At 41.1% G+C, this 21,703-nt stretch overlaps 1 protein-coding gene across 4 annotated transcripts; it reads right to left on the bottom strand.

The window, feature by feature from the left end:
• Positions 1-70: 70 nt before the first annotated feature.
• Positions 71-21,703, bottom strand: spag17 (sperm associated antigen 17). Of its 4 annotated transcripts, none has more exons than XM_034901116.1 (49): positions 21,528-21,703; positions 20,622-20,762; positions 20,129-20,188; positions 19,882-20,007; positions 19,446-19,614; positions 18,911-19,123; positions 18,609-18,793; positions 18,124-18,270; positions 17,872-17,947; positions 17,632-17,750; positions 17,296-17,496; positions 16,455-16,559; positions 16,111-16,261; positions 15,396-15,613; positions 15,017-15,049; positions 14,778-14,894; positions 14,461-14,615; positions 14,197-14,306; positions 14,039-14,109; positions 13,591-13,836; positions 13,224-13,338; positions 12,913-13,053; positions 12,591-12,701; positions 12,185-12,384; positions 11,663-11,772; positions 11,246-11,408; positions 11,019-11,133; positions 9,500-9,654; positions 9,105-9,249; positions 8,453-8,907; positions 8,046-8,231; positions 7,670-7,803; positions 7,325-7,455; positions 5,783-5,922; positions 5,512-5,700; positions 5,056-5,169; positions 4,839-4,890; positions 4,499-4,589; positions 4,337-4,387; positions 3,733-3,826; positions 3,442-3,553; positions 3,028-3,067; positions 2,803-2,864; positions 2,277-2,413; positions 1,429-1,607; positions 1,188-1,248; positions 856-1,003; positions 313-484; positions 71-214 (listed from the first exon to the last, which is right to left on the bottom strand). In XM_034901116.1, the coding sequence occupies exons 1-49, from the start codon at positions 21,618-21,620 to the stop codon at positions 205-207; spliced, it is 6,549 nt and encodes a 2,182-aa protein (XP_034757007.1). In that variant the 5' UTR covers positions 21,621-21,703; the 3' UTR covers positions 71-204. The 4 variants fall into 4 exon arrangements, with proteins under 4 accessions (XP_034757007.1, XP_034757011.1, XP_034757010.1 ...); XM_034901120.1 differs by having other exon boundaries at positions 11,246-11,397; positions 11,664-11,772; positions 12,230-12,384; XM_034901119.1 differs by having other exon boundaries at positions 14,778-14,891.

Here is a 21,703-nt window from a genome sequence, read left to right as displayed (position 1 = left end):
TGTCTGGTGATCTGGTCACACGCGCACACACATACACATACACAAAATATGTCTTCACTTGCTACAATAATTTCAGTGTTGATGAAGATTTTATTTGGAACAATGGTGAATATAAAAAATCCATTAAAATATTAAATGTTTGTGGACTAAAAGAGAAGAGTGTGGGAGGATGAGGATGATTCCACACAGAAGAGAGTGGTACGATTAGGGTGTCCTGAAATTTACAAACAAATAGTGGTTCAGATATTGTGACTGCGTTCTATCCAAATGTGGAATTTATGTTCATGAGTAGTATGAGTACAAGATACTGACCCATGTTTGCTGAAGGATTGGTCAGACGTGTTCTGAGTCTTCGGTGTGGCTGTACCGCGCCCCTGTCCAGCAGGTAGGCTGGAAGACAGTTGACTGACCCTGGAGTCTTTCTTGTTGGGTGTCCTGGTGTGGTTCTTGTGCCAAATGTCATATAACCCCTCAGGAAGGACGGGTGAATTTATTTAAGGACAAACATTACTGTACGTTGCCTCTAAACAGACTTGACTGATTCATTCAGACCTAATAAATCTTATATCTGCACTTTGTCTTCGATTACACATTATTAATTCACTGAGGAACTATTAAAATCTCTAATATGTCACCAGTTGTTAACCTACCTAAATCTTAACCTACATATATTTTTGAAAAGCAAGCTGGAAAATGAGCCAGACTACATGAAGGTATGCAAACAGGCTAATTAATAGCTCATTTGAGTTGTATCAAAAGAAGTAACGATTAAGAATACTTGCTTCAAAAAACTAAGGCTATTAAGCAAAATGTTTCTTCAAAAGTGAAACCCTTCTTGAGGTGTTGAAAGGATATTAGCAGTAACAGGCAGGTAGAGGATGTCTGTCTCTGTGTGGATGATGATATCCTGGGACATGTACTTCTTTGGCTCTAGCTCTCCTGCTTGGACTTCACACATGGCAAACAGCTGAACCTGCAGTTTAACATGCAAACCTGCAGCCACCTGGACAGACATTCAGTACATTACACATGGTTTAACAACTAAGGGGGAGATGATAACTTTTCCAAACAGGGTTCAAATATTGTACAGGTCTTTAGAAATATCAACTGTATACTCAATATAGGTTATTTGTCCCCAAAAAATGCTAACTTAAATATTAACATCATTACGTCCACCTGGAACTTACAGGCCCAGGATTGTAGATGACACGGAGGCCTGTAGCAGGTGGAGGCTGCTTCACATGGAACCTTGCAAAGAGACAGATTAAAACAAACCACATGTAGTTTCAGGTCAAAGTTTTCATTTTGGACTTGAAGGCCTTGCAACTTCCCTATTCATTACTTTCATTATTTCCTGGTTTTGAAGCCTACATTTGCCTGTACATTTATGTATCCACAACTCCATCTATCCATCTTCTGGTGTCTTACCTGCAGGTGTCAACACCCACATTCTTCATCACAACAGTAATGGTCGAGGAGGTGCCCTCCTGCAGCGTGCCAAAGTCAACACTGGACGGTAGGAGCTGGAATCCCCTCACTATGACATTTGGATCAGTCTGAGAAATTGTTCGACACTTCCTCCTCACTGGTTCTTCCACAGACAGGTACTGGAATAGGTGACACAGACAGGGTGATGTGAGAACAGTGAGTGTGCCACAGAGCAAAGCATGTGTATAGGTAGCTGTCCGTTTGTGGAACAGGAACCCATGTTTCACATTACAGGATATTTAAGGCAAAATAGGTCACATCACTGATAATGGGCTGAACAGCAGAAATACAATCAAGTCACTGCATTCTTCCAACATGTTCTAAAGTGACATAACCGAACTCTAGAATTGACTTAGCAGACTTTTTAATTTACATGTTTTAATAGATAACATTTCAAACCTTGGAACGTATACCAGTATGCAGTGCAACATTTTATATAGATAAAGCAAAACAAATCATTTAATTTAATAACATTAAGTTTAATGGAATAGTGTTTTCCTTTTATTGGACCAGGTAAACTTTATATGCATATAGTGGATTAAAAGAGGCTTTTGGGGTAGGGAAATATTTCTATGATAACCACGCTACTCATTGGTAAGTACTGTAATCCTAAATTATTTAAGAAATTTTAAATAGATAAGTTTAAGAAATTAGAATGAGCTTAATCCACTGCATTTTCTCAAACACTGATCTGTTGACATGACAACATTTTCATGAGCAATCCTGTTTGTTTTTTTGCATGCAGTAGTATACTGCAGAATAATTTTCTCATGAGAATGATCGGGTACCTGTTGATTTGGTACGCTGCGAGGCTTAGAGCTGAGGATAGAGGTTGGTAGTTTGACTTTAGTCCTCCTGAGCTTTCCAGTCACATCCATCTGGATCGACTTACTTTGCCCAGATGAATCCCCAGGACTGCTTTCACCTAGCACAGACACAAACACACACACACACAAAATATAAATCTCCCTAACCTGAATATCAACCAGATTTGGAAATTATCTGGAAATCCATGACAGTGAATAATATACATTCTTTGGGATCATGATCAACACCTTCATACAGACCAGAAAAGTAGGTTTTGCTAGTACTGTAGTTTTTTATACCATGCCACCAAGAAATGGGACATGTTCATTTACTCTATTGCCTGATGATGCTTTAAATAGAAGGCACCTATTTCAATGTCCCTGTATATTCAGATGAAGTTCCTGATTGATTATGCTGTTCCCTGTGCATCTTGCTCATCTCAAAAATAGTGTTTCTGCCCATTACATTATTGTTACAATATAAAACAGAGGAAGGTGGGGAACAAACCAGCAGTCTGAGGCGTGGAGTTGGTGGGCCTTTTTTTAATCCTTTCACTTCCTCCTCCGTGACTGAGAGCAAAAACACCAAGCGAGGTCAGCCGTGCTCCAACAGCAAATGTAAACATAACTTAGACAACAAATGTACATTCACATATGTTTTGTGATTCATAACAACTGAGTTAAGAGCAGAATCAGACACAGGACAAAGCAGTTCATAGCATCCTCTTTATACCTTGCAGATTGAGAGGGTGTTGGGTTTAAGGGCCGTGGGGCTGCAGTTAAAAACACAAATAAGGCATATTATACAGAATGCATGTTACTGAATCCACAGTTAATGGTCTTTATGCACCTCTATAGTCACTAAGGTAAGACATTTGTTAGTGATGATTGTTTCAGTGAGACATCACAGTGAGCTAGCACCTAAATGAAATGCAGTCAGTTTTTTTTAAACTTTAATTTAACCTGAAAGTCCATTGAGATCAAATCTCATTACCAAATGAGACTTTGTTATGTCATAAATTACACCTCTGCTTTCCTAATATGACAAGCCAAAATGTCTGCTGTGTACCAATTCCCAAGAGGAGACCCTTTAAACCAAGTTTCATCTTAGTAGCGCCTAGTTAATTCTGACGGTGTAATAACTTACTGTTCTCCTGTGGGGCATCTTTTAAGAGGGCCTCAGCTCCGTCTGACTTGGAGATTGGAGGGAGATCCATGGATAGGCTCCTAAAAGCTGGCGTTTGGTGTTGCACCAGATTCTGGAAAACAAGCAACTGTTGTGTCTCTTGCTGTACATTTAGTATTTTTCTATGTCAGAAATGGTGAATCCATGTGTGTATAAACCTAAGTCTTTTTCCCCGTAATAATACTGTCTTAACAATGGAAGAACATTTATTAAAATAAATATATGGTACATTGAAGTGAACACAAACAGTACCTGGTATAAAAGAATGTTTTCTGGGTGGAAAAAAGGAACAATGTTGTTCTTCCTCAGAGCTTCCCTGTAAGCCTGCTCCTCACACATCTCCTGTCTGGCATAGACATGCACACAGAGAAAATTACTGGTGGGTTGATGGCTATCAGTGCAAATGGGATGTACTGTACTTGTGGTCCTCATTTCCTACTTATTGCAAGGCACTTTATTTTATATAGCACAGTTCTTACACAAAGGCAATTCAAAGTGCATTACAAAAGCATTCACATGTAAAGCAAATACAACATGAAACTTTTGTCCTTAATCTATTCTACACCCTTCTTTTAGTCATGCTGCAGTAGCTGCTGTAGTTTCATTCCAAAAAATTCCCTCCATAAGGAGAAGCATTGCAGCAGCCATACAGAAAATGGCGGGTTAAAAGCCATTTCAACAATTAACAAACACCAATGTGCCGGGCAAACGCACAGCATAACTAGTAAGTATAACTCATAAAGCACTTTGTTTAAATGTTATCCCAGTGGAATAAAGAGAATCAGTACAATTGTCAAGGTAGTCGTTAGTTCTTTACACAGACACAAACTAGTGTGAGAAACAGACCTATATTTACCTGCACTGTGCAAGTCTTTCAGTCCATTTTGACTCCTTTCCATTAGTAATACTGGGTCAGGGAATGGAAAAAATTCATATCAATACATACTTATTTAAATACGCGGAACAGTCACTTTGTGTTACATTATCTATTCATGCATGCCATTTTCATCTCTCCAACCTGTCACTAGCTACTGTGGCTGTGTCTTCTGAAACATCTGACTGCTCAATTAGGGCTCCAACTCCTTGGCTGTACTGACTGGCTATGTCCACTGTGGATACACACAGAAGGAAGAAGTTTACATTCAACCCCTTAACAACAAGCCAAAACTAAATCAAAAAACTATTTCAAAACTAACCCTAACCCGTTAGTTGGGTACAGCATCTGAAATTTTATTTTGACAAAATAATTCAAATTAAATGCATGCTTTATTAGTTAAAATTAAAGGAAAACGGGGAAGAGCAAATGGAACTTTTATTTCAGTGGCCAGCATACACAGCTGTAAGAAGCAGTCACCAACCTGAAGTCCTCTTCTCTAAGGTGTGACCTGCATCCTCTTCTTCTGCAAAAGACTTTAAAATAAACAATTAATAAGTTACATTAACATTAAAACATTATTGTATTATTTGTTGAAGTTTCTATTCCAGTTTGCAGTGGGTAGAGATCCTTACAACATATTCTTTGTGTGTGTGTGTGTGTGTGTGTGTGTGTGTGTGTGTGCGCGTGCATGCGCTGACCAGGACCAGATTGAGCAGCTCACTGGCATTAACACTCTCCCCCTCAGTGCGCGGCTCTTTGACTTTCATGTCGTCTGATCGCTGCTCCCTCTCCATCAAACTCTCGATGAATTCCTGCGGTCAAAGCCACATGTCAACATTTGTCAGGATCATTCAGAATTGTAATGTAAGAAGACTACCTGCTGACACAGTATTAACCTTTCAAAGCAGAGGCATCGCATCGTTTCAGAGAGCTGTTGACGTATCAATCTGCCTACGTTTTTACAAGCACAGCTGAAGACTCTGATTTCAAGTGATCCGTTTTTTATAATACAAGCCTCATTGGAAAACAAAATTCAATAAAAACATTACTATTTACCGTATAAGAGATGATAACAGGCTTTTAGCAAATCACTGAGAGATGTATGACTGTACGACACAGTAATCCAAAAAGCAACAGATGTGGGTTTATTTTACCTTCAATCGTGTGTCTACAGTATTTTTGAGCGGTGTGGTGAATGGTCGGTGCTGGTACAGTTCCCTTATCTCCACAACTTTAGGGCAGCTCCTCACAGGTTGACGCTGTGCTTCAGAACCACCAGACCTCTCTCTCAAACTCAAACCTCGTCCAATATCAGTACCAAAGGGAAGACCTGGGCTCTTTTTCTGGAATAGAGGGAAAGGCAGAGGGAGGAACATGTCAGTGTTTGGCCCTGGGTGTGTTGTAGATGTGTGTATGTGTGCACACCTGTACCTCCAGTCTAGGGAAGTCATGCCAGCTGCGGTTTCTGAGGTTGGGAGGGGTGATGTCGGGCTTTTGTTTCCCTAGCAACCACTGGGACCACACACTCTGGTGGCTGGGCTTTAGGATGGTTATGCCAAACGTATCTGAAACAGACACACACTTTATTTATTTTTTTTGGATTCAGATGATTTTTTTCTACTTCATTCATAACAGACTGAGTAAAATGTGCTCGACTTAGAAGTCAGCTAATTAAATACATGAAATGGGGTAATATGCTTTTAACTAAGATGTTGGTGGATCAAATAATGAAATGGTTGTATTCAGGGTCCGATGTGTAAAAAAATACAGTGGGGAGGGGGTGTTATTTGATCATGTATGACAAAACAAAACCTGCAAGAATTAAATCCCCTTTGGCTTAAGTGCCACTTGGCCAGGCATGCCAAACACTTGAATATGCACTTTAGTATTTAATGAAACACACAGCGCTTTCAAGCCAGTGAGCGGAGTTTACTTTCCGGTAAAAACAAAATACTTTCACCCAGGAAACGCTTGATCATTCCTCTGGAATCTCTTAATCCAAACCACAATCTTTTTCCAAAACGTAACTAGTCATTTTGATTCCTAAACTTTAACTGTCAACTTTTTCTGGATTGACTCCACTACCACGGCCCCTGAAAGGAGCGTCATCTAGCGGTGCCTGTAACCTATTGGCAGCTATCAACTGCTGCTGCTAGCTGTAGTCGGGGAGCTTAGCGGTCTGAGCTGATGGCTCCTGTAGTCGGGGAGCTTAGCGGTCTGAGCTGATGTCTCCTGTAGTCGGGGAGCTTAGCGGTCTGAGCTGATGTCTCCTGTAGTAGCAGCAGTGTGCTGTGTTTCTAGAACAGAACCAGACTGCGGTCAAGCTCGCCGTTTGTCACTCATATCTCTGTGGTCAAACAAGCAGCCTATAAAATTGGAGACAGACAACGGCAGAGCAAAGTCTCGGGGACCAGAGCAGACGTAGTAACGTCTCAAACAACGTCTGATAATTTTAATGAAATGAGCTGGTTTGACCACTAGTCCAGAACACAGCACCTTCTTCCTACATTTACTTTCTTGCTCCCACCCCAGACATAGCCAACCAATAAGACGGCTGTACGTTTTTGCCTTATTCGTTATATACTTGGTACGCTTGGATTTTCCCATGTGTGAAACCAAACAAAACCCAACCGACAGAGGGCAAATCGCTCCAAGTTTACTAACTCACAATCTGATTTGGACCAAAGCAAATAGACTACAGGTATGAAAAAACCCTAAATTATGTCTATGCTAGGAATTTAGTGGTCTACTGGTGAAGTAGCATTAATCATTTTGAGAGGGGTGGGGGGTACATTTTTTCGCAGCAGGGATAGAAATAGCAGTGGCAGGCATATGTAGACCAGAAGGGGGGGAAATCCCAAGCATCCCCCCGACAAATCACACCCTGGTTGTAAGGGAGTCAGCCCCTCTAAAATTGTGTTTAATGAATATTATGTTTTTTGATTTTGAAGATATTCAACAGGCCACCTGGTGAGTCTGGCAGGGGTTCCTTCAGCACGGCTATGGTAGGGTCAGAATATGCCTGGTAGAGCACTTCCTCTACAGTTTGAGAGCTCAGTAATTCAGTACCTGAGCCGTTCTCATGCACCAGAAACAGCCTGGAAAACAAGATGATGTTTACAGAGTTTCTGTGATGTGGCTATCCACAACAGCAGTTGTGTGTAATATTAGCTCAATACTACTGACTCTATATTCATGCAGAGCAAATATTATTATCAACATTTGACATACAGCTCAAAGACATTTTCAGTTTCCTGTATTAAACAATAACAAATAAATGGTGCAGTATTGTATATGTGGAAATAGGCTCACCTGGGACAATGTTCTCTGTGTTTTACATGAATCCTGGCCATTTCTCTATCCTCCTCCTCTGGCTCCTCCTCATCCTGATGAGTGCTTGGAGCAGGGCTACAGTTGAAAACTGATAACTGCCCATCTTCCATCACCTGTAACATACACAGACAAAGTTAGACTAATTAAGGACTCCTTTGATCCATTTATCACCAGAAAACCTGACACTGATGTTTCATCTGCACTTTATTTTTTTCATAATGGTGAACTGTGTCAACATCTCCCTGTGCCCCTGCTTCTTTGAGACTACGGACTGTCTCTTGTGAATTCTCCGTCTGTCATTGCCCTCCGCGGAAACATTCATGATAACACTAACCCATTTTCCTATAATTCTAACCTGGAAGTGGTTCCCATCAGGGTCTGTAATGTCACAGACTACTGTGTCTGTATGACTCATGGTGTAGCTTCCTGGTTGGTTTGTAGGAGTACCACCTTTTGGAATGGGGGTTACAAGTGGGTCGGAAGAGTACACACATTTTCCATCACTTTGGATCTGTAGGAGACCCACATTGGATGGGAACACCTTGGAAGACACACAGGCACACACACAGACACACACGTAAATAAACAACTAGAGTCTAGTGTGTCTAGAGTCTTTGTTGCCACCTGTTGGTCATATCAAGACTAACACTGTGGTAGACAGCACTCAAATGATTAAGCAGATGAAAACACCAGCAGACAAATACAAAGATACTGTAATCACATACACTACACATACCTTGCAACACAGATGTTACCACCCACCTGATAGGCTCCTTGGTTGTTTCCAGTGATGACAGTTCCATCAGCTAAAAGGACGTGAGCCGTGTGTTGCTCTGGGTACATCACCACTGTGGCGCAGCCCTCCTTCTCCACCAACATCACCCGCTCCTTGTGAAACACACTCCCCTTATCGCTCTCATATCCACTCCTCTTACCATTCTCAGCCACCTTGTCTTCTGCAAACATGCTCTCCTCACCATTCTTGTCCACACTAGTTTGTCTTTCATGCTCACACTCACTCAATACTGTACAAGCATGTCCAGCACCCTCCTTGTTGAATGCACTGTCCCCGCTAATCTTTTCTCCATTCTCACAATTATCTTGGATGTGCATGTTTTCATTAAAGCTGTCAGCACAGCGCGTGACACACACACACTCAGTGCAGCCGCATGCACATTCAGGAGATGATATAAGGGTCACATTCTCAGACTGCTCCCCTGGAAAGATAACAGACACAGGAACTCAGGTAAGATACCAAAAAAATTTACTCAATTCAAAATGAAGTGCATGTGTATATGCTTACGTGTTGTGTCCAAGGTTATGCCAAGACATTTATATTTCTAACTTTCTGGCTGCCGTTTGCGCATGATAGCCAAGTATTTACCACAACATGTGTGCACTGTCTGCTGCTCACCTGTGCGCAGCAGTATGTGTTGCCGTGTGCTTGCTGGTCTGTCTTGGTACAGACTGGTGATCCTGGTTCCGTCTGCATGTTCTACAGTTATAGATCTGTCTGGGTTCTGGACAGAAACCACCAGATCCTCCCGGCTCAGCATCACCTGACGCAGCAACACTTGCCAAACTTAGGAGGTTACTCCCAGCAATAAAATGCATTTTCAAAACGGGACCAATTCATTCATTTTTGAGACTCGATCACAAACTTCAAGCTGCTCAGACATTTACAATATACTGAAATGTTAACATCAAAATGTACTGTAATTATTGAATTAATCGTGAAACCTAAATAACTCTATAGTGGAGAAAAGAGGTAATTTGTGTAAACAATCAGGAATAATACGGCACTCTTACCTCATGGGTTATGGGGTCTGTAGCCTTGATGGCCAGAAGAGGCGTGGTGGGTATGTGTTTGTGGGTGGTCCCCACAGTGTAGATGCGAGCTCCAGATGGAGTTGTGGTTAACCAACAGCCTCTCTGAGAATCAGCTTCCTTCTCTGAGCTCTGCTCTGTGAACAAACACACCAACATTGACACTGTGCGTCATTGAAAGTGATACTCACTGATCTTAACAACACGGGGCCCATCGTGTTCATTAAAACAGTTATTCATAGAGTTGGTCCAATTATATTGAAGATCCAGAGCTTGTTTCCCGCTTGTGAAGCGCGTTGTTTCAATATGTTGTGTCATGCTGGTATCAAATGAGGAAAACCATGTGACTGATGACATCCAAAACTTCAAACTCACTGCGGCCTCGGAAAGCACTTTAGGTACTTCAGCATTCAGTTTGACTGTTTTTAAAGTTTTGCTGCTAAACTATGTTACTATGCTAAATAGAATAACTGATCAAAAGGTCAAAGTCATAATCATAAGTATGAGAACATTCACCCTGATACCAAGTGAAAAGGTAATACAATTAATAAGCTGATGTATTGAACAGCATTCTCAAATCAAATCATGTTGTGAATCTTATGATATATGTCACATACATATTCACCCTAAAGTCAAAACACGTGAGCCCACAGTGATACTGAGCCTAAACTACGCCAATAAGGTATACTATTAAGGTTTGTTTCAACAAAAAGGTGTAGGATTTTTGGATAGTGCATTAATTAATAGCACAGTAACATATTGCACAATCCTACATAAATATTTAATGTAGCACTTCTAATCAAAGGTATTACAGATTTAATACATGCAGGCTTGTTGAACTTTAATTGCACACATATGAGACTAAATCTATACAAGTCAGGTGTTGCAGTGCTTTGTCCCATCTTTAAGAGCTGCTCTACATTTTGCAAACCACCGAATGTCGCTGTTTTTGTTGGAGGTTTAAAGCCCTTAAGCATCAAATTTCTTTCAACACAAAAAGAAAAAAAGCTCCAAAGCTTAATACTTTATTCGCCCATCACTAGTCATTCTCAAAGTGGGGCCCAGGCAGTCTGCCAGGGACTCTGTAAAAAGTGGTCAGATTCATTCATTTAAAATATGAGTCTATAATACTTAATAGATTATGTTAAACTAATCTAACAAATCTATAACCCTTAGAATCTGAAAATACCTTTATTCAGGTCTAATATAATTTCTTTTACATTTCTCTAAGACTATGTGAAGTGTAAAAATGTCAAATCATTCCAAAGGAACATACATACATGTATTTCAGGCCTGTGTGTGAGTACTAACAAAAGTGTGCACACAGAGTGTAGTGCAGTAATTTCCCCATTGGAGACTAGTAAACAAATTATTATTATTATTATTATTACATGATGGGGTCTCCGGTATATTCCCTATCTTTTAATGGGTCCTTGGCTTAAAAAAAGATTGAGAATTTGCATCAGATGGTGATATGTATTCAGTAGTGCTGGACTCTAACCATTCTTGTTGTCCTCAGTTTCTTGAGAGGTGTTTTTCTCCTCAATCTCAGAGTCAGGAACCCACACCGGACCAGAATCCCGGCTGAAACTGACTGAGCCATCTGCAAACAGAACCTGCAGTGCACATGGGATTTGTGTGTCATTAGAGTTTGAGTGTCCGTTTTTAAGTAAGAAGTCATCGTTTTGCATGTCCCTCTATATGAACATGTGTGTACAGAATGTTCACCTGTGTGGAACCGTCTCTCATGTATCGGATTACAGTTCCTTGGCTGGTGACAATGCGGGACAGTTCTTTGGAGAGAGAAGGGTCCTGAAGCTGCCCTACAACTCCCCTACCATGAAGAGGAAAGCACTGTTTCACCAACATACCCTGCTCTTCTGAGGACACAAAAACAAAAACCATTCGCAAATTTCAAAGTGGGTACATTCATTTCTTTCTGCCTGCAACTAGATTCTAAACAATGTGGCAACATCCTCTTTTACCCAAGTGTATGAGCAGGTCAATTTGAGTGTGTGATGTACATGAATGTCAAAGGTCAACAGTTGATTGATCATCTCACTTCAAAGCACACATGCAGTTTTGTTAAACTGCACTTGTGCATGAGCATGTTTGTACATTCCAAAGAAAGTGCATCATCCCTGACCTTGTGTACCCTCTCTCAGAAACTGCAGCAGCAGGCCATTAGGAACCGACAGGTTCAGACTGTTGAATGGACTTGATAGCAATGCTGGCCGGCCTTCACACACCTTAGACAACAAACAATCATACACAAAAATGAACATATGTATGAGCAGAACAATATTAACATCACAATAAACACCATCATCTTAAAACTAAAAGGTACTTATGGCCCCAGATGGTTTTCGCTAGCAGTTTAACAATGTGTTATGCTTAAAATGTTGTATATGTTAACATGAACTGTACATTGGTGGAAATTATTACACAAGTTGTCAACATTTATTCCTTTAAATATATTTCCAATGCAGCTATTCACATGTAATTTAGACCAGACCATGGTATTAACTTAATGAAACTACACAGATGAATACATTATAACATTCCAATCCATAAACAAACTTATGCGCAATAAAGTGGAATGACAAGCTAACTGAAATGTATTTAGTACTTCACAGAGAAGCCTTTGTTTGAGTTTTATTGTTTGTTTTCCCCCACTGTATGCTTTTGTGCGTCCATGTGTATATTGGGAACCTGGGACTCTGGAGGTCTGGATTGGCCGGCTGAGCTGTGTGTCTTGGAGGGAAGTGACACCAGGTCTGTCCCCTTGGAGTGGTGGGTGGAGCAGAGAGGGATGGGGGCAAAAGCGGAGGTCTCTGGGGTCCCTTGCTCTGTTTCCTGGGGACTCACTAGAACATCACCACACAGAAACAGTTAAAACTGCCTTGACTTTGAAGACATTCGTTTAATCCAGATAAAAATATCCAAAGCCCTGAGATCAGTCAGTCTATAACCACAATCAACCTGTTTTCAAATTTAAATAAAGATTGGAATAATTGACTAGAAATTAAAAATTCATAAAGACTGAAAGTTGTATGTGTTTTAAGTGCAACACCTCTGTATTCTCCTGTGGGACCATAGAAACTGTATGAGAGGTGGATTCCATTGGCTAACACCGCTGAGAGGGAGCCCTGTTTCACTCTTTTCATCTCCACAGGCTCTGTCACTGAAAGGGACACACACACACACACACACACACACACACACACACACACACACACACACACACACACACACACACACACACACACACACACACACACACACACACACACACACACACACACACACGGTTTATTCATGAGTGTTATCTGTTCAAATTGAGCAAGGATAGATAAAAAGAATCTTACTGTCTGTGGTATGATCAACATCTTTACTTTTAAAATCTTCTTTTTTGCCATTGGTTTCTTTGTCCAGGGGCTGAGGGAGAGGTTTTGCTGGATTAACAGCAATTTGGTCGACGTATGTGTTGAAATGATGCCCATCCTTCTTTACAGCCACTTTCACTAGGCTGGAACCTAAAAAAAATACAAAATGCATGGCGGCATAGGAAAAACAACTCAAAGGTATCAATGAAGAATAGAGTTGCGTTTTGCTTTTTCATGAACATTACTTACAACAACTTACTTTCCCACTTACGCAGCACAGCAAATAAATATTGTCTACTACCTCAACAATGTCTAAATACCTTCAATGTAGCTGACGTTCTCCACAGTGATGCGTCCTCCATCTGAAGGGAAAAGGTACTGGCAACAACCTGACACATGGATCAACTTTCCATCCATGCTGTAGCCTGTGAAACCCTACAAATCACACACACAGACACACAACAAGGATTCTTTTTGAGCATCCCTTTTTGATTGGATGTGCATGTATTAACAGACTTATGTTACACTTCCTGCGCTGGCCTCTACACTGGCTAATTGGCGGTGTCAGAAATATGGCAAAATACTGTTTGACAGAACCGATCATCTACTATCTATGTATTTCAGGTTATTTTCTAATGCATAGATGAACTCAGTTTATTTATGGTTTAGTGTGGTGTGTGCCCTCACTTTGAAGGGCTCCTCTGTCGAATGCAGTTTTTTGTTTTCCTCCACAGCGGGTGCTGAGGTCGTAATGGACTCTGAGGGAGTCTTGGCTGAGCTGCCTACTGTCTCTGATCTGCTCTTCTTCAAAGTTTTTTTGATGTCCGTTGACATAGCCTCCTCCTTTGGCTGCTTGCCTTTTGGTGCATTGTCCTGCTTTAATTTCTTGGCCTTCTCCTCCTCCACTAGCTGCTCCTGCGCCAACTTCCATGCCTGTAACATCATGCACACATTACTATGCACCAGATACATTGCTGTACCATTACTGACTGGTTTCCCAATGTCAGCTGGAATAGGCTCCATCCACACGCAACTGTCTAAGGACAAGCAGTTATAGATAATGAATGGATACTGCTGAAAGGCCGGAGCAGAGTCGACTGTGAAAGTGAATGTTCATGTGTTAGATGGTACTAACTTTAAGGGAGCTTTTTCTGATAACCAGTTCCAGAGAGTCCTTCTCCTCTGCAGAATTTGTAGCCTTTTCATCTAGTCCAGGAACAAAACAAACATTGTATTTTTATGGTGGTTAAGGCTCTCACATTGCCAGACCTTTATGTTGACAAACCACATTACCAGCTGGAGACTCAACAGGGCTGAGATTTCTGAGTTGCGTTGCCTCTCTCTTTAATTCTTCCTCTTTTGTCCAATCTGAAATGCGATCTGCCACATGCTCCACGTACGTCCTATCAGAAGGTAAATTACATTTAATGTCTATGCAACACTCTACTTATATATATTCTTTTGCTTTCTCTCATATACAAAAACAACAACATATTACTACTGTACGGTGTTATCTGTGGAATCAAAACAACTAAAAATGTGAACTTGCATTCTGACCTGAACTTGACATCAGTGTGAAGGGCTACATCCCAGAAGTCTTTGCACTGGCGGTAGGTGCTCATTGGATTGTGACAAAATATGTACAGGATGTTGTTATGACTTCCTCTGAAGGTGTCCAAGCAGCGGTATTCTTCTGAGGCTAACTGGAGTACCTACGCATTTCAAAAAAGAAGTAGAAGAAAAGTAATTGGCAGGTGTAAAATTGAAACAACATAATATATATGAGGGGTTTTTAATATAACAATTCATATATTTTAGATAAAAAAGAATCATCATGATGTTTTAACCTTACAAGACAAGATTAGTCAGGTCACCTGTGGGAAGATAGAGGCGTTGTGGTGTTCGGCATAGTGCCAGTCAAACAGAGATCTCAGCCTACAACTCTGAATGTCAGATAAGTCCAGCTGGCAACACACTCTCCCACTGATCTGCTGGAGAAAAAAAACAACACGCAACATTACTGGGAGGAAAATAAGAACAAATGGTCATCATTCTTTTATTATAGCATACAGAAATGTGAGTAGCTACAGTGGTATGCACATAGAAACAATACCTCTGTGTTACCAGGATCTTCAGTAAGAAATGTTGGACCTAAAGTAGAAATAAATGATGAGGTGTGTTGAGTTAAGTTGAGTAAATTGTATAACAGACTATTGAGACAGGCAATCAAGTTTATTTTCTTTTTTGGGGGGCTTTTACCTTTATAAAAGTGACAGTGGACAGACATGAAAGGGGGAGAGAGATAGGGGGTGACACACAGCAAAGGGCCGCGGGTCAGATTCAAACCCGGGCGGCTGCAGGACTCAGCCTACGCACGCTCTTACTGGGTGAGCTAGAGGCCACCCCTCAAGTTTTTTAAGGCATTTTTTATTGCGTAATATATTTTATGTTAGCACACAACATCACAGTAATGGAATTTGCCAACATAGTAACAGACCTTTAATCCGTAGGTTATTAAGCTGCTGTTTAGCGTAGGACAGTGGGTTGTCCCAGGGGATGATTGTGGGTGTCTGTTGCTCTGCTGGTTCCAAAGTTTCCAGTTGCCCAGGAGCATTCAGTAGTACACCCTTCTGGTCCAGCCTGGTCAGTGGCATACTCTCAAACACGCTCTGATGAATTAATCTCTCCACTTCCGGCCATGACACAGCATCTGTGGGATGTCATAGCCTCATAATATCATCTTAATGCGGATAAATCAAGAGCTTTTTCCCAAGAAACATAGATTGAGCAACCGCCCACAATAAGTAATTCCCTATTCCAATCAGTACAGTCATAAAAAATGACAGCGAGCTGCCCAAAACTCTGAGGTCGGGCAGAAGAAAAATCCTCGCATTTTAGAAACTGTAAACGATCTAAACAACTAAGTGTTTAACCGTCTAATCCTTTCAGATGGACTTGTAGGCCTATATAATGTTGGGTAGTTTAATTTATAATAAAGCATCATATTTTATAAACTGCATGTGTTTTTGTTTGCAACAATCTTAATTTGTAAGGTAACTAAGTAAACTGCAGTAAAAAGTACAATATGTCTCTCTGAAATGTAATGGAGTGGAAGTAAAAGACTAAACACAAATACAGTACTTGAGTGCATGTATACATTGAGCTAAGGTCTGGCCTCCAAAAGGCCGCTGGTTTCTGGTTTCTGACCATCTGTGCAGTAGTGTTGGAGCTGCTGTTTGGTTGCCATCCAGCAGGACTTGCTGTTCCTCCCCTGAGCTACAGAGTGGATCAGCTCCCACACTGGAGACCGCCTCATCATCGACAACTCCACCTCGGCTGGATCCAAACCCTGAACCGCCTAAGAGACACATATTCACACACACACACACACACACACACACACTTTTTTAAAAGAAATATTAGGTCAGAATGGGGCCAAGACTCGAAAAACTATACAGTATACTTGACATAAATGGCACAATTCCACATAGACAAAAGAAAGAAAAAAAATCAATTATACATTACTTTAAAAAAATTAAAAATCTACTTGCACTGATATCCCTCAAGCGCAGTGCCATTGTATCATGGCATCTGATGATTAGAGGGTGCTCAGACTTCTTCTGCTTCTCCTCTGCTCCAAACTTCTCCACAAGCCTCTGACACATAAAAGAAAAAAACAGAGACAAATAATATATATATATATATATATATATATATATTAATAGAATAATTTTGTGAAGAGTATTTTTGAACACTCTGGAGTCACAGGGTGCACACACATACACACCATACCTGGGTTTGGAGACTCAAGAGGGTTTCAGTACTGTAAATGTCATAATCCATTGATCATTGTAAGGAAATTACATATTTAGGAAATGCCATTCAATGCTTCTCATTGGAGCCAGTGTTTACCATAAGCTGATTCAAGTTGCCCTAGCAGCTCTGATTAACATACAACAGTCTATTTAGCAGTAGTACGAAATATTCCCAGATAGTATTACTGACCAGAGAAGGCATATTATTTACCTCCATCAAATAGTTGATGCACCAATTTGTTGGAGGCAAACCAGACGGAAATAGAAAGGTTCAAACCCAGGCGCACAGACTTTGTGGTATTGTGTGGCAGCGCGTCACACTACCACCTAGCCACCTGGTGTGCATACTACATTGAATTTCAAACAATTTTGCATCACCATATGCACCCAGATTCCCCTGCGTGGCAGGCGAGAATTCTACCACTGAATCACCAATGTTGCACACATCTTCTACATTTTTGGAAGTGTGTCCTGGGAAACAGTATGTGTTTTGATATTGTCATACATACAGCACATGCTAAACGGTACATTTCTCAAGGTGTGTGTGTGTGTGTGTGTGTGTGTGTGCGTGCTATACCTTCTTAACTTCTTCATTCTGTACCGTAGTCAGCAAGCTCTTTAACATGTGGCCTCTCTCCTCTTGTGTGCATACCAGAGGCAGGAAGCTCTGGAGCATGAAGCTGACCAGTTCATACTCTAACCCGGCCCCATTATTTGGTTGGAGCGCCTCAGCCATATGGGACAATGCGGACGAAGACTGCTCTGTTGAAATCACCACCTAAACACACATGTGACAAGAGTGTTGACCGACTCAAGAAATGTTAAATAAAAAATAAAAAAGAATGTAAAAATTCACCCATCTTCTCAGCCTGACCACACACTACTTATTCACACTCTCAAAGCACACACAGACCTGTTCCAGCATACAGTGCATGATTAGAGGCACAGAGCAGTCTTCAGGGGGAACCAGGTCAAGTAGGTTGCTATAGTAACGCATGTCCACATCTTTAGAGAGAGAAGGCTGCTCGGCCTCTGTCCACAGAAGTAGAGAAGATAGAAAGGACAGGAGTCATCCTAGTCTTGAGTTTGAATTTCAAACAAACAAGCACAACAGCATATCCCAAAATATTCAGGATTAAAGAAAAAATGTAACCTTGGTCTGGTGGGCTTTCCTCCCGCACGGATTTCTTCTTGGAGCCTGGAGTCATGCAGAGAGGCGTTGGCAAAACCTGGCACAAGAAACATACACACATTTTTAGGATGTATAATGTATATACTAAAAGAGTGAGGTAACAGGCACCTTAAATGTGACACTTCTGTTTTGGTCCACTAGGAGTCACTGTTGAGCCTTATATGGTGAAGACTAATTGTGCAGTTCTACTGACTGACATGCATGCATGCTTACCTCTGCAGGCTGTGGGTCCAACCCAACAACAGTGGGCACACAGATGAGTCGGATGTTGTCCAGGTAGTGCTGATGTTGCCTGCGCCAGCGCAGACTTTTGTAGATGACATTGGCCACACCCTTAAAGATTTGCGTTCCCATCTCCAGCTGAACACACAGTACACCCACACACAGACTAGGATTCAAATTCAAAATCCAGTCAAAGAAATGTGAAACTTAGTGATCAGCAAACATTAGTAGGCAGAGAGAGTGAGAAAGATAGACAGAGAAGGACCTTAAGAATGATAGCAAAAGGAGAAACAAAATGTTCAGACAGACACAAGAAAATCCACAATGAGATAATAAGGGCCAAATTTCAAACCTTCTAAATATTTGTCCGACCACACATTACACACCCACGCTCAACACGTACACAGACCAGTTCCAGCAAACAGTGCAAGATCAGAGGCATAGATCTAAAAAACAACGTGTCAGGCCCAACTCACCTCAGCCTCAGGGTGTTGTGTGTGGAACGGAGGCCAGAGATCTGGGACAGTGTAGCTGAGCTGAACCACATCATGAAGCTTAGAGTGTGATGGCCCGCTGTCCAAAACTGGTCTCAGACCTGACCAGAATAGGTCCAACTTCCTGGCCTGCGCAGCCAGCTCCACACGACCATGAAACTCTACTTTTGGCACACACAGAGGATGATGTAATGTTAATAACCTCTAATACATATAAAAAATAGGGGCAAAGGATGAGATTGAAACTAAGTTAAAGCTATTATTTAGTTTTGAAGGCCTTTTACCTGCATCCAAAACAGGAGAGGCTTTCAGATTCCGCTCATTGTCCTCACAGGGGTGTTGTTCCTGCTGTCCCTCAGATGTTTGTGTGCGTTCTGAACACAATTTAATGACATTGGCAACATGTACCCCAATGGCATCAAGGGCCCCAATCAGGTGGGGCTGGTAGAAGCCCAGCAGCAGGATGTAGTGTTGAGGACCATCCTTTGGTTCGTCATCTATGTGCAGACACATAACACAAAACACACAAGGTGAATTAATCTAATACAATGGTAGCACATATCAGGTTCCCGAGTCAAGGAGGTCAAAAAACTGTCAGTGCACTTTTTGAATGAGGTAAACATCATAATAAATCACAGCTGATGCGTTTTGGCACAAATGCTCTGAACTCTCTCTCTCTCTCTACTCAAACCCAGACACCCTTCCATTCTATACATGCACTGTCGAAGCCAAAGACTATGTGTGCATTACCAGTATTTCTCTCTATTTTAACCTTTGAAGCTCCACAGCCCACACACAGAGTTGGCTTTGAGTTGTCACCTATGAACTTCGGTTGGTTAACATCATCCCTGCTTTGGAGCTTGGTCTTCTTCTCGTTGGAAGGTGCAACAGGTGGGGTCAGATTCTTTCCTTTTTTGTCAGAGACTTTGGCCCCTCCTTTGTCCTTGGTGGAAGGGGGAGGACCGTCCTTTGCCTTCTCCTCCTCAGCCTTTAAAAACAGACAAGAATGACAAAATTGAACAAAAAGAATCCATTGAAAAATCCCATTAACTCTTTTCTACTCATTATCCCATTCATTTTTCTATTAAAGCAAGAGTGACATTATACCCTGTATAACTAGTTCAAAAGTTAAATTCAATGCAAAACATGTTATTATACTTCAACTGAAACCTAAGTGAAAATCCATTCTAGTTCAACACGGTTCATAAATTCTAATCCTTCCCACCAATAATCAGATATATGAAGAAGCAGTCACCTCAGCTTCCCTCCTCTGCTGATCATTGGCTTTGATATGTAGCAGCTGGAACTTCAGGACTTTAGCCATCAGGTCACAAGGAATCTCCTCTCCTGCATCCAGCAGAACCTTAGCAGACTCTGTGACCTAGAGGAGACACAAACACAGAACCAAGCCAGCTCGGAGACACAACGCTTACACAGGACGAATAAAGCACAAAGATAGACCTGACACATAACATATTAAAAAAAGTCATTCCCAAGCCCACCTCATAATACATGGGGATGTCGTCGGGTCTTTTTGCTTTTGGGTTCCCCAGTTCATGGATCTGTAATCAGGTTGGACAGGAGAACATTTGCATTTGACAACATACAAGGTAGGTCTGATACTATTTTCAATAGTTCATTCAGTAGAACTGTTTATGACTAATAATACAAATTAGCCATTCATGCTATCGTCAATACAGTGAGAAGGGCAACCAAGGATGGTAATTCTCTCATAAAACCAGAGATCTAGGAGAAAGGATAGTAAAGGAACAGTAAATACCTGGAGATACTTAGACTGTGACTACAATTAGATTCCAACGTTTAAACTAATGATTATATAAGCTTGTAGGAGATTGTAGAGTCTTTCTGTTTCTTCAAGATTTTAAAGATGTAAAAGCCACAAAAAATACAGTGATTACAACTTTGACAGTTCATTTTATATGAACTAGAATGAAACCCTATTAATGAAAAGAAGTTAAACCAAACTAGGAATACCTTGGCAATGGTGCTTTCCCAGGTCAACAAGGTAAAACGTTTGCGAAGTGGTTTCTGTACAGCCAAAGACAAAGCCTGGGTCAGGTCCTCGTCCTCTGGACTCCTTCCGACCACCAAGGACACACACACCTGCCAGGACTCCTGGAAAGGGCATTCAAATACACGTTAACATACTAATACACGTACATAATCCAAGTCGAAAACCACGGCTTTCACGTCGCGCTTTTCCCTTTTTCCATTACAGTTCATTGACAGGTGAATTTGACTAAAAAACGCTTTACCAAACCCGTACACATCACGTAATATCTACGGAAATAAGACATATTTGACTATAAACGTTACTCGCAGAAATACCGTTCACACAGCCGCGACGCCACAGAACAATCCATCAAGTTTAACTTGGAGTGAAGCCATCGACAATTAACTAGCGCTACAACTTCCGGTTTGAATTTCTTACCTTCAAAATAAATGTTTACTTTTTTTTATGCAATTTGTGTCTGGCTAATTATGGTGAAAATGAGTTAGGAAGTACGTTCGGTCTCATATTTTCATCGAATAACCGAGATAGCTAGCTACGTAGTGACCTTGTCAACGTAACTGAATTACCTTAATGAGCAGTTTGGAGGACAACACCCACGTCTAAATCTTTTATTTATTTCTTTAACGTTAAGTCGTTAACGTTACCTGAAATGAATAAGCACTGTAACGTTGGCCAGCTAGCTAACAAGCTAGCTACTGGCGACATAGCTAAAAGTTGGCACTACAGTGTGTAGCCAAGCAGATATATAAGACCTTCAGGTTTCACTTTGTGTGATGAAAGCATAGACTACATATGTATAGACGGTCTATAGAATATAAGACATGCGTTTTGAACACACAAATAAAGTTGAGGTGAAGATAACCAACCTCTTCCAACTGTGCCCTGGTGAGACCAGCCTCCCAGTTCTTGTTGACAACTGAAGTTCTGGCTGAGCCTTTTTTAGCTGCTTTTGGTGGCATTTCCACTCAGTGACAAATATCTACATTAAAGAAAATGTTGAAAATAGTCTTAAAGTTATCCGGGTAACAATTGTATTAAGCTA

Source organism: Etheostoma cragini, chromosome 19 (genome assembly GCF_013103735.1).
Source record: "Etheostoma cragini isolate CJK2018 chromosome 19, CSU_Ecrag_1.0, whole genome shotgun sequence".
NCBI classification, from domain to species: domain Eukaryota; kingdom Metazoa; phylum Chordata; class Actinopteri; order Perciformes; family Percidae; genus Etheostoma; species Etheostoma cragini.
Note: the sequence above shows the minus strand (reverse complement) of the source record. Positions and strands in the feature narration are given on the sequence as shown.

Coding starts and splice junctions, on each gene's coding strand:
- spag17 (XM_034901116.1), bottom strand. CDS start 21,620: ATGCCACCAAAAGCAGCTAAAAAAGGCTCAGCCAGAACTTCAGTTGTC. Junction 19,124..19,445: donor TAACCAACCGAAGTTCATAG/GTGACAACTCAA, acceptor GTCTGCACATAG/ATGACGAACCAAAGGATGGT. Junction 15,614..16,110: donor CCAACACTACTGCACAGATG/GTCAGAAACCAG, acceptor GACATCCCACAG/ATGCTGTGTCATGGCCGGAA.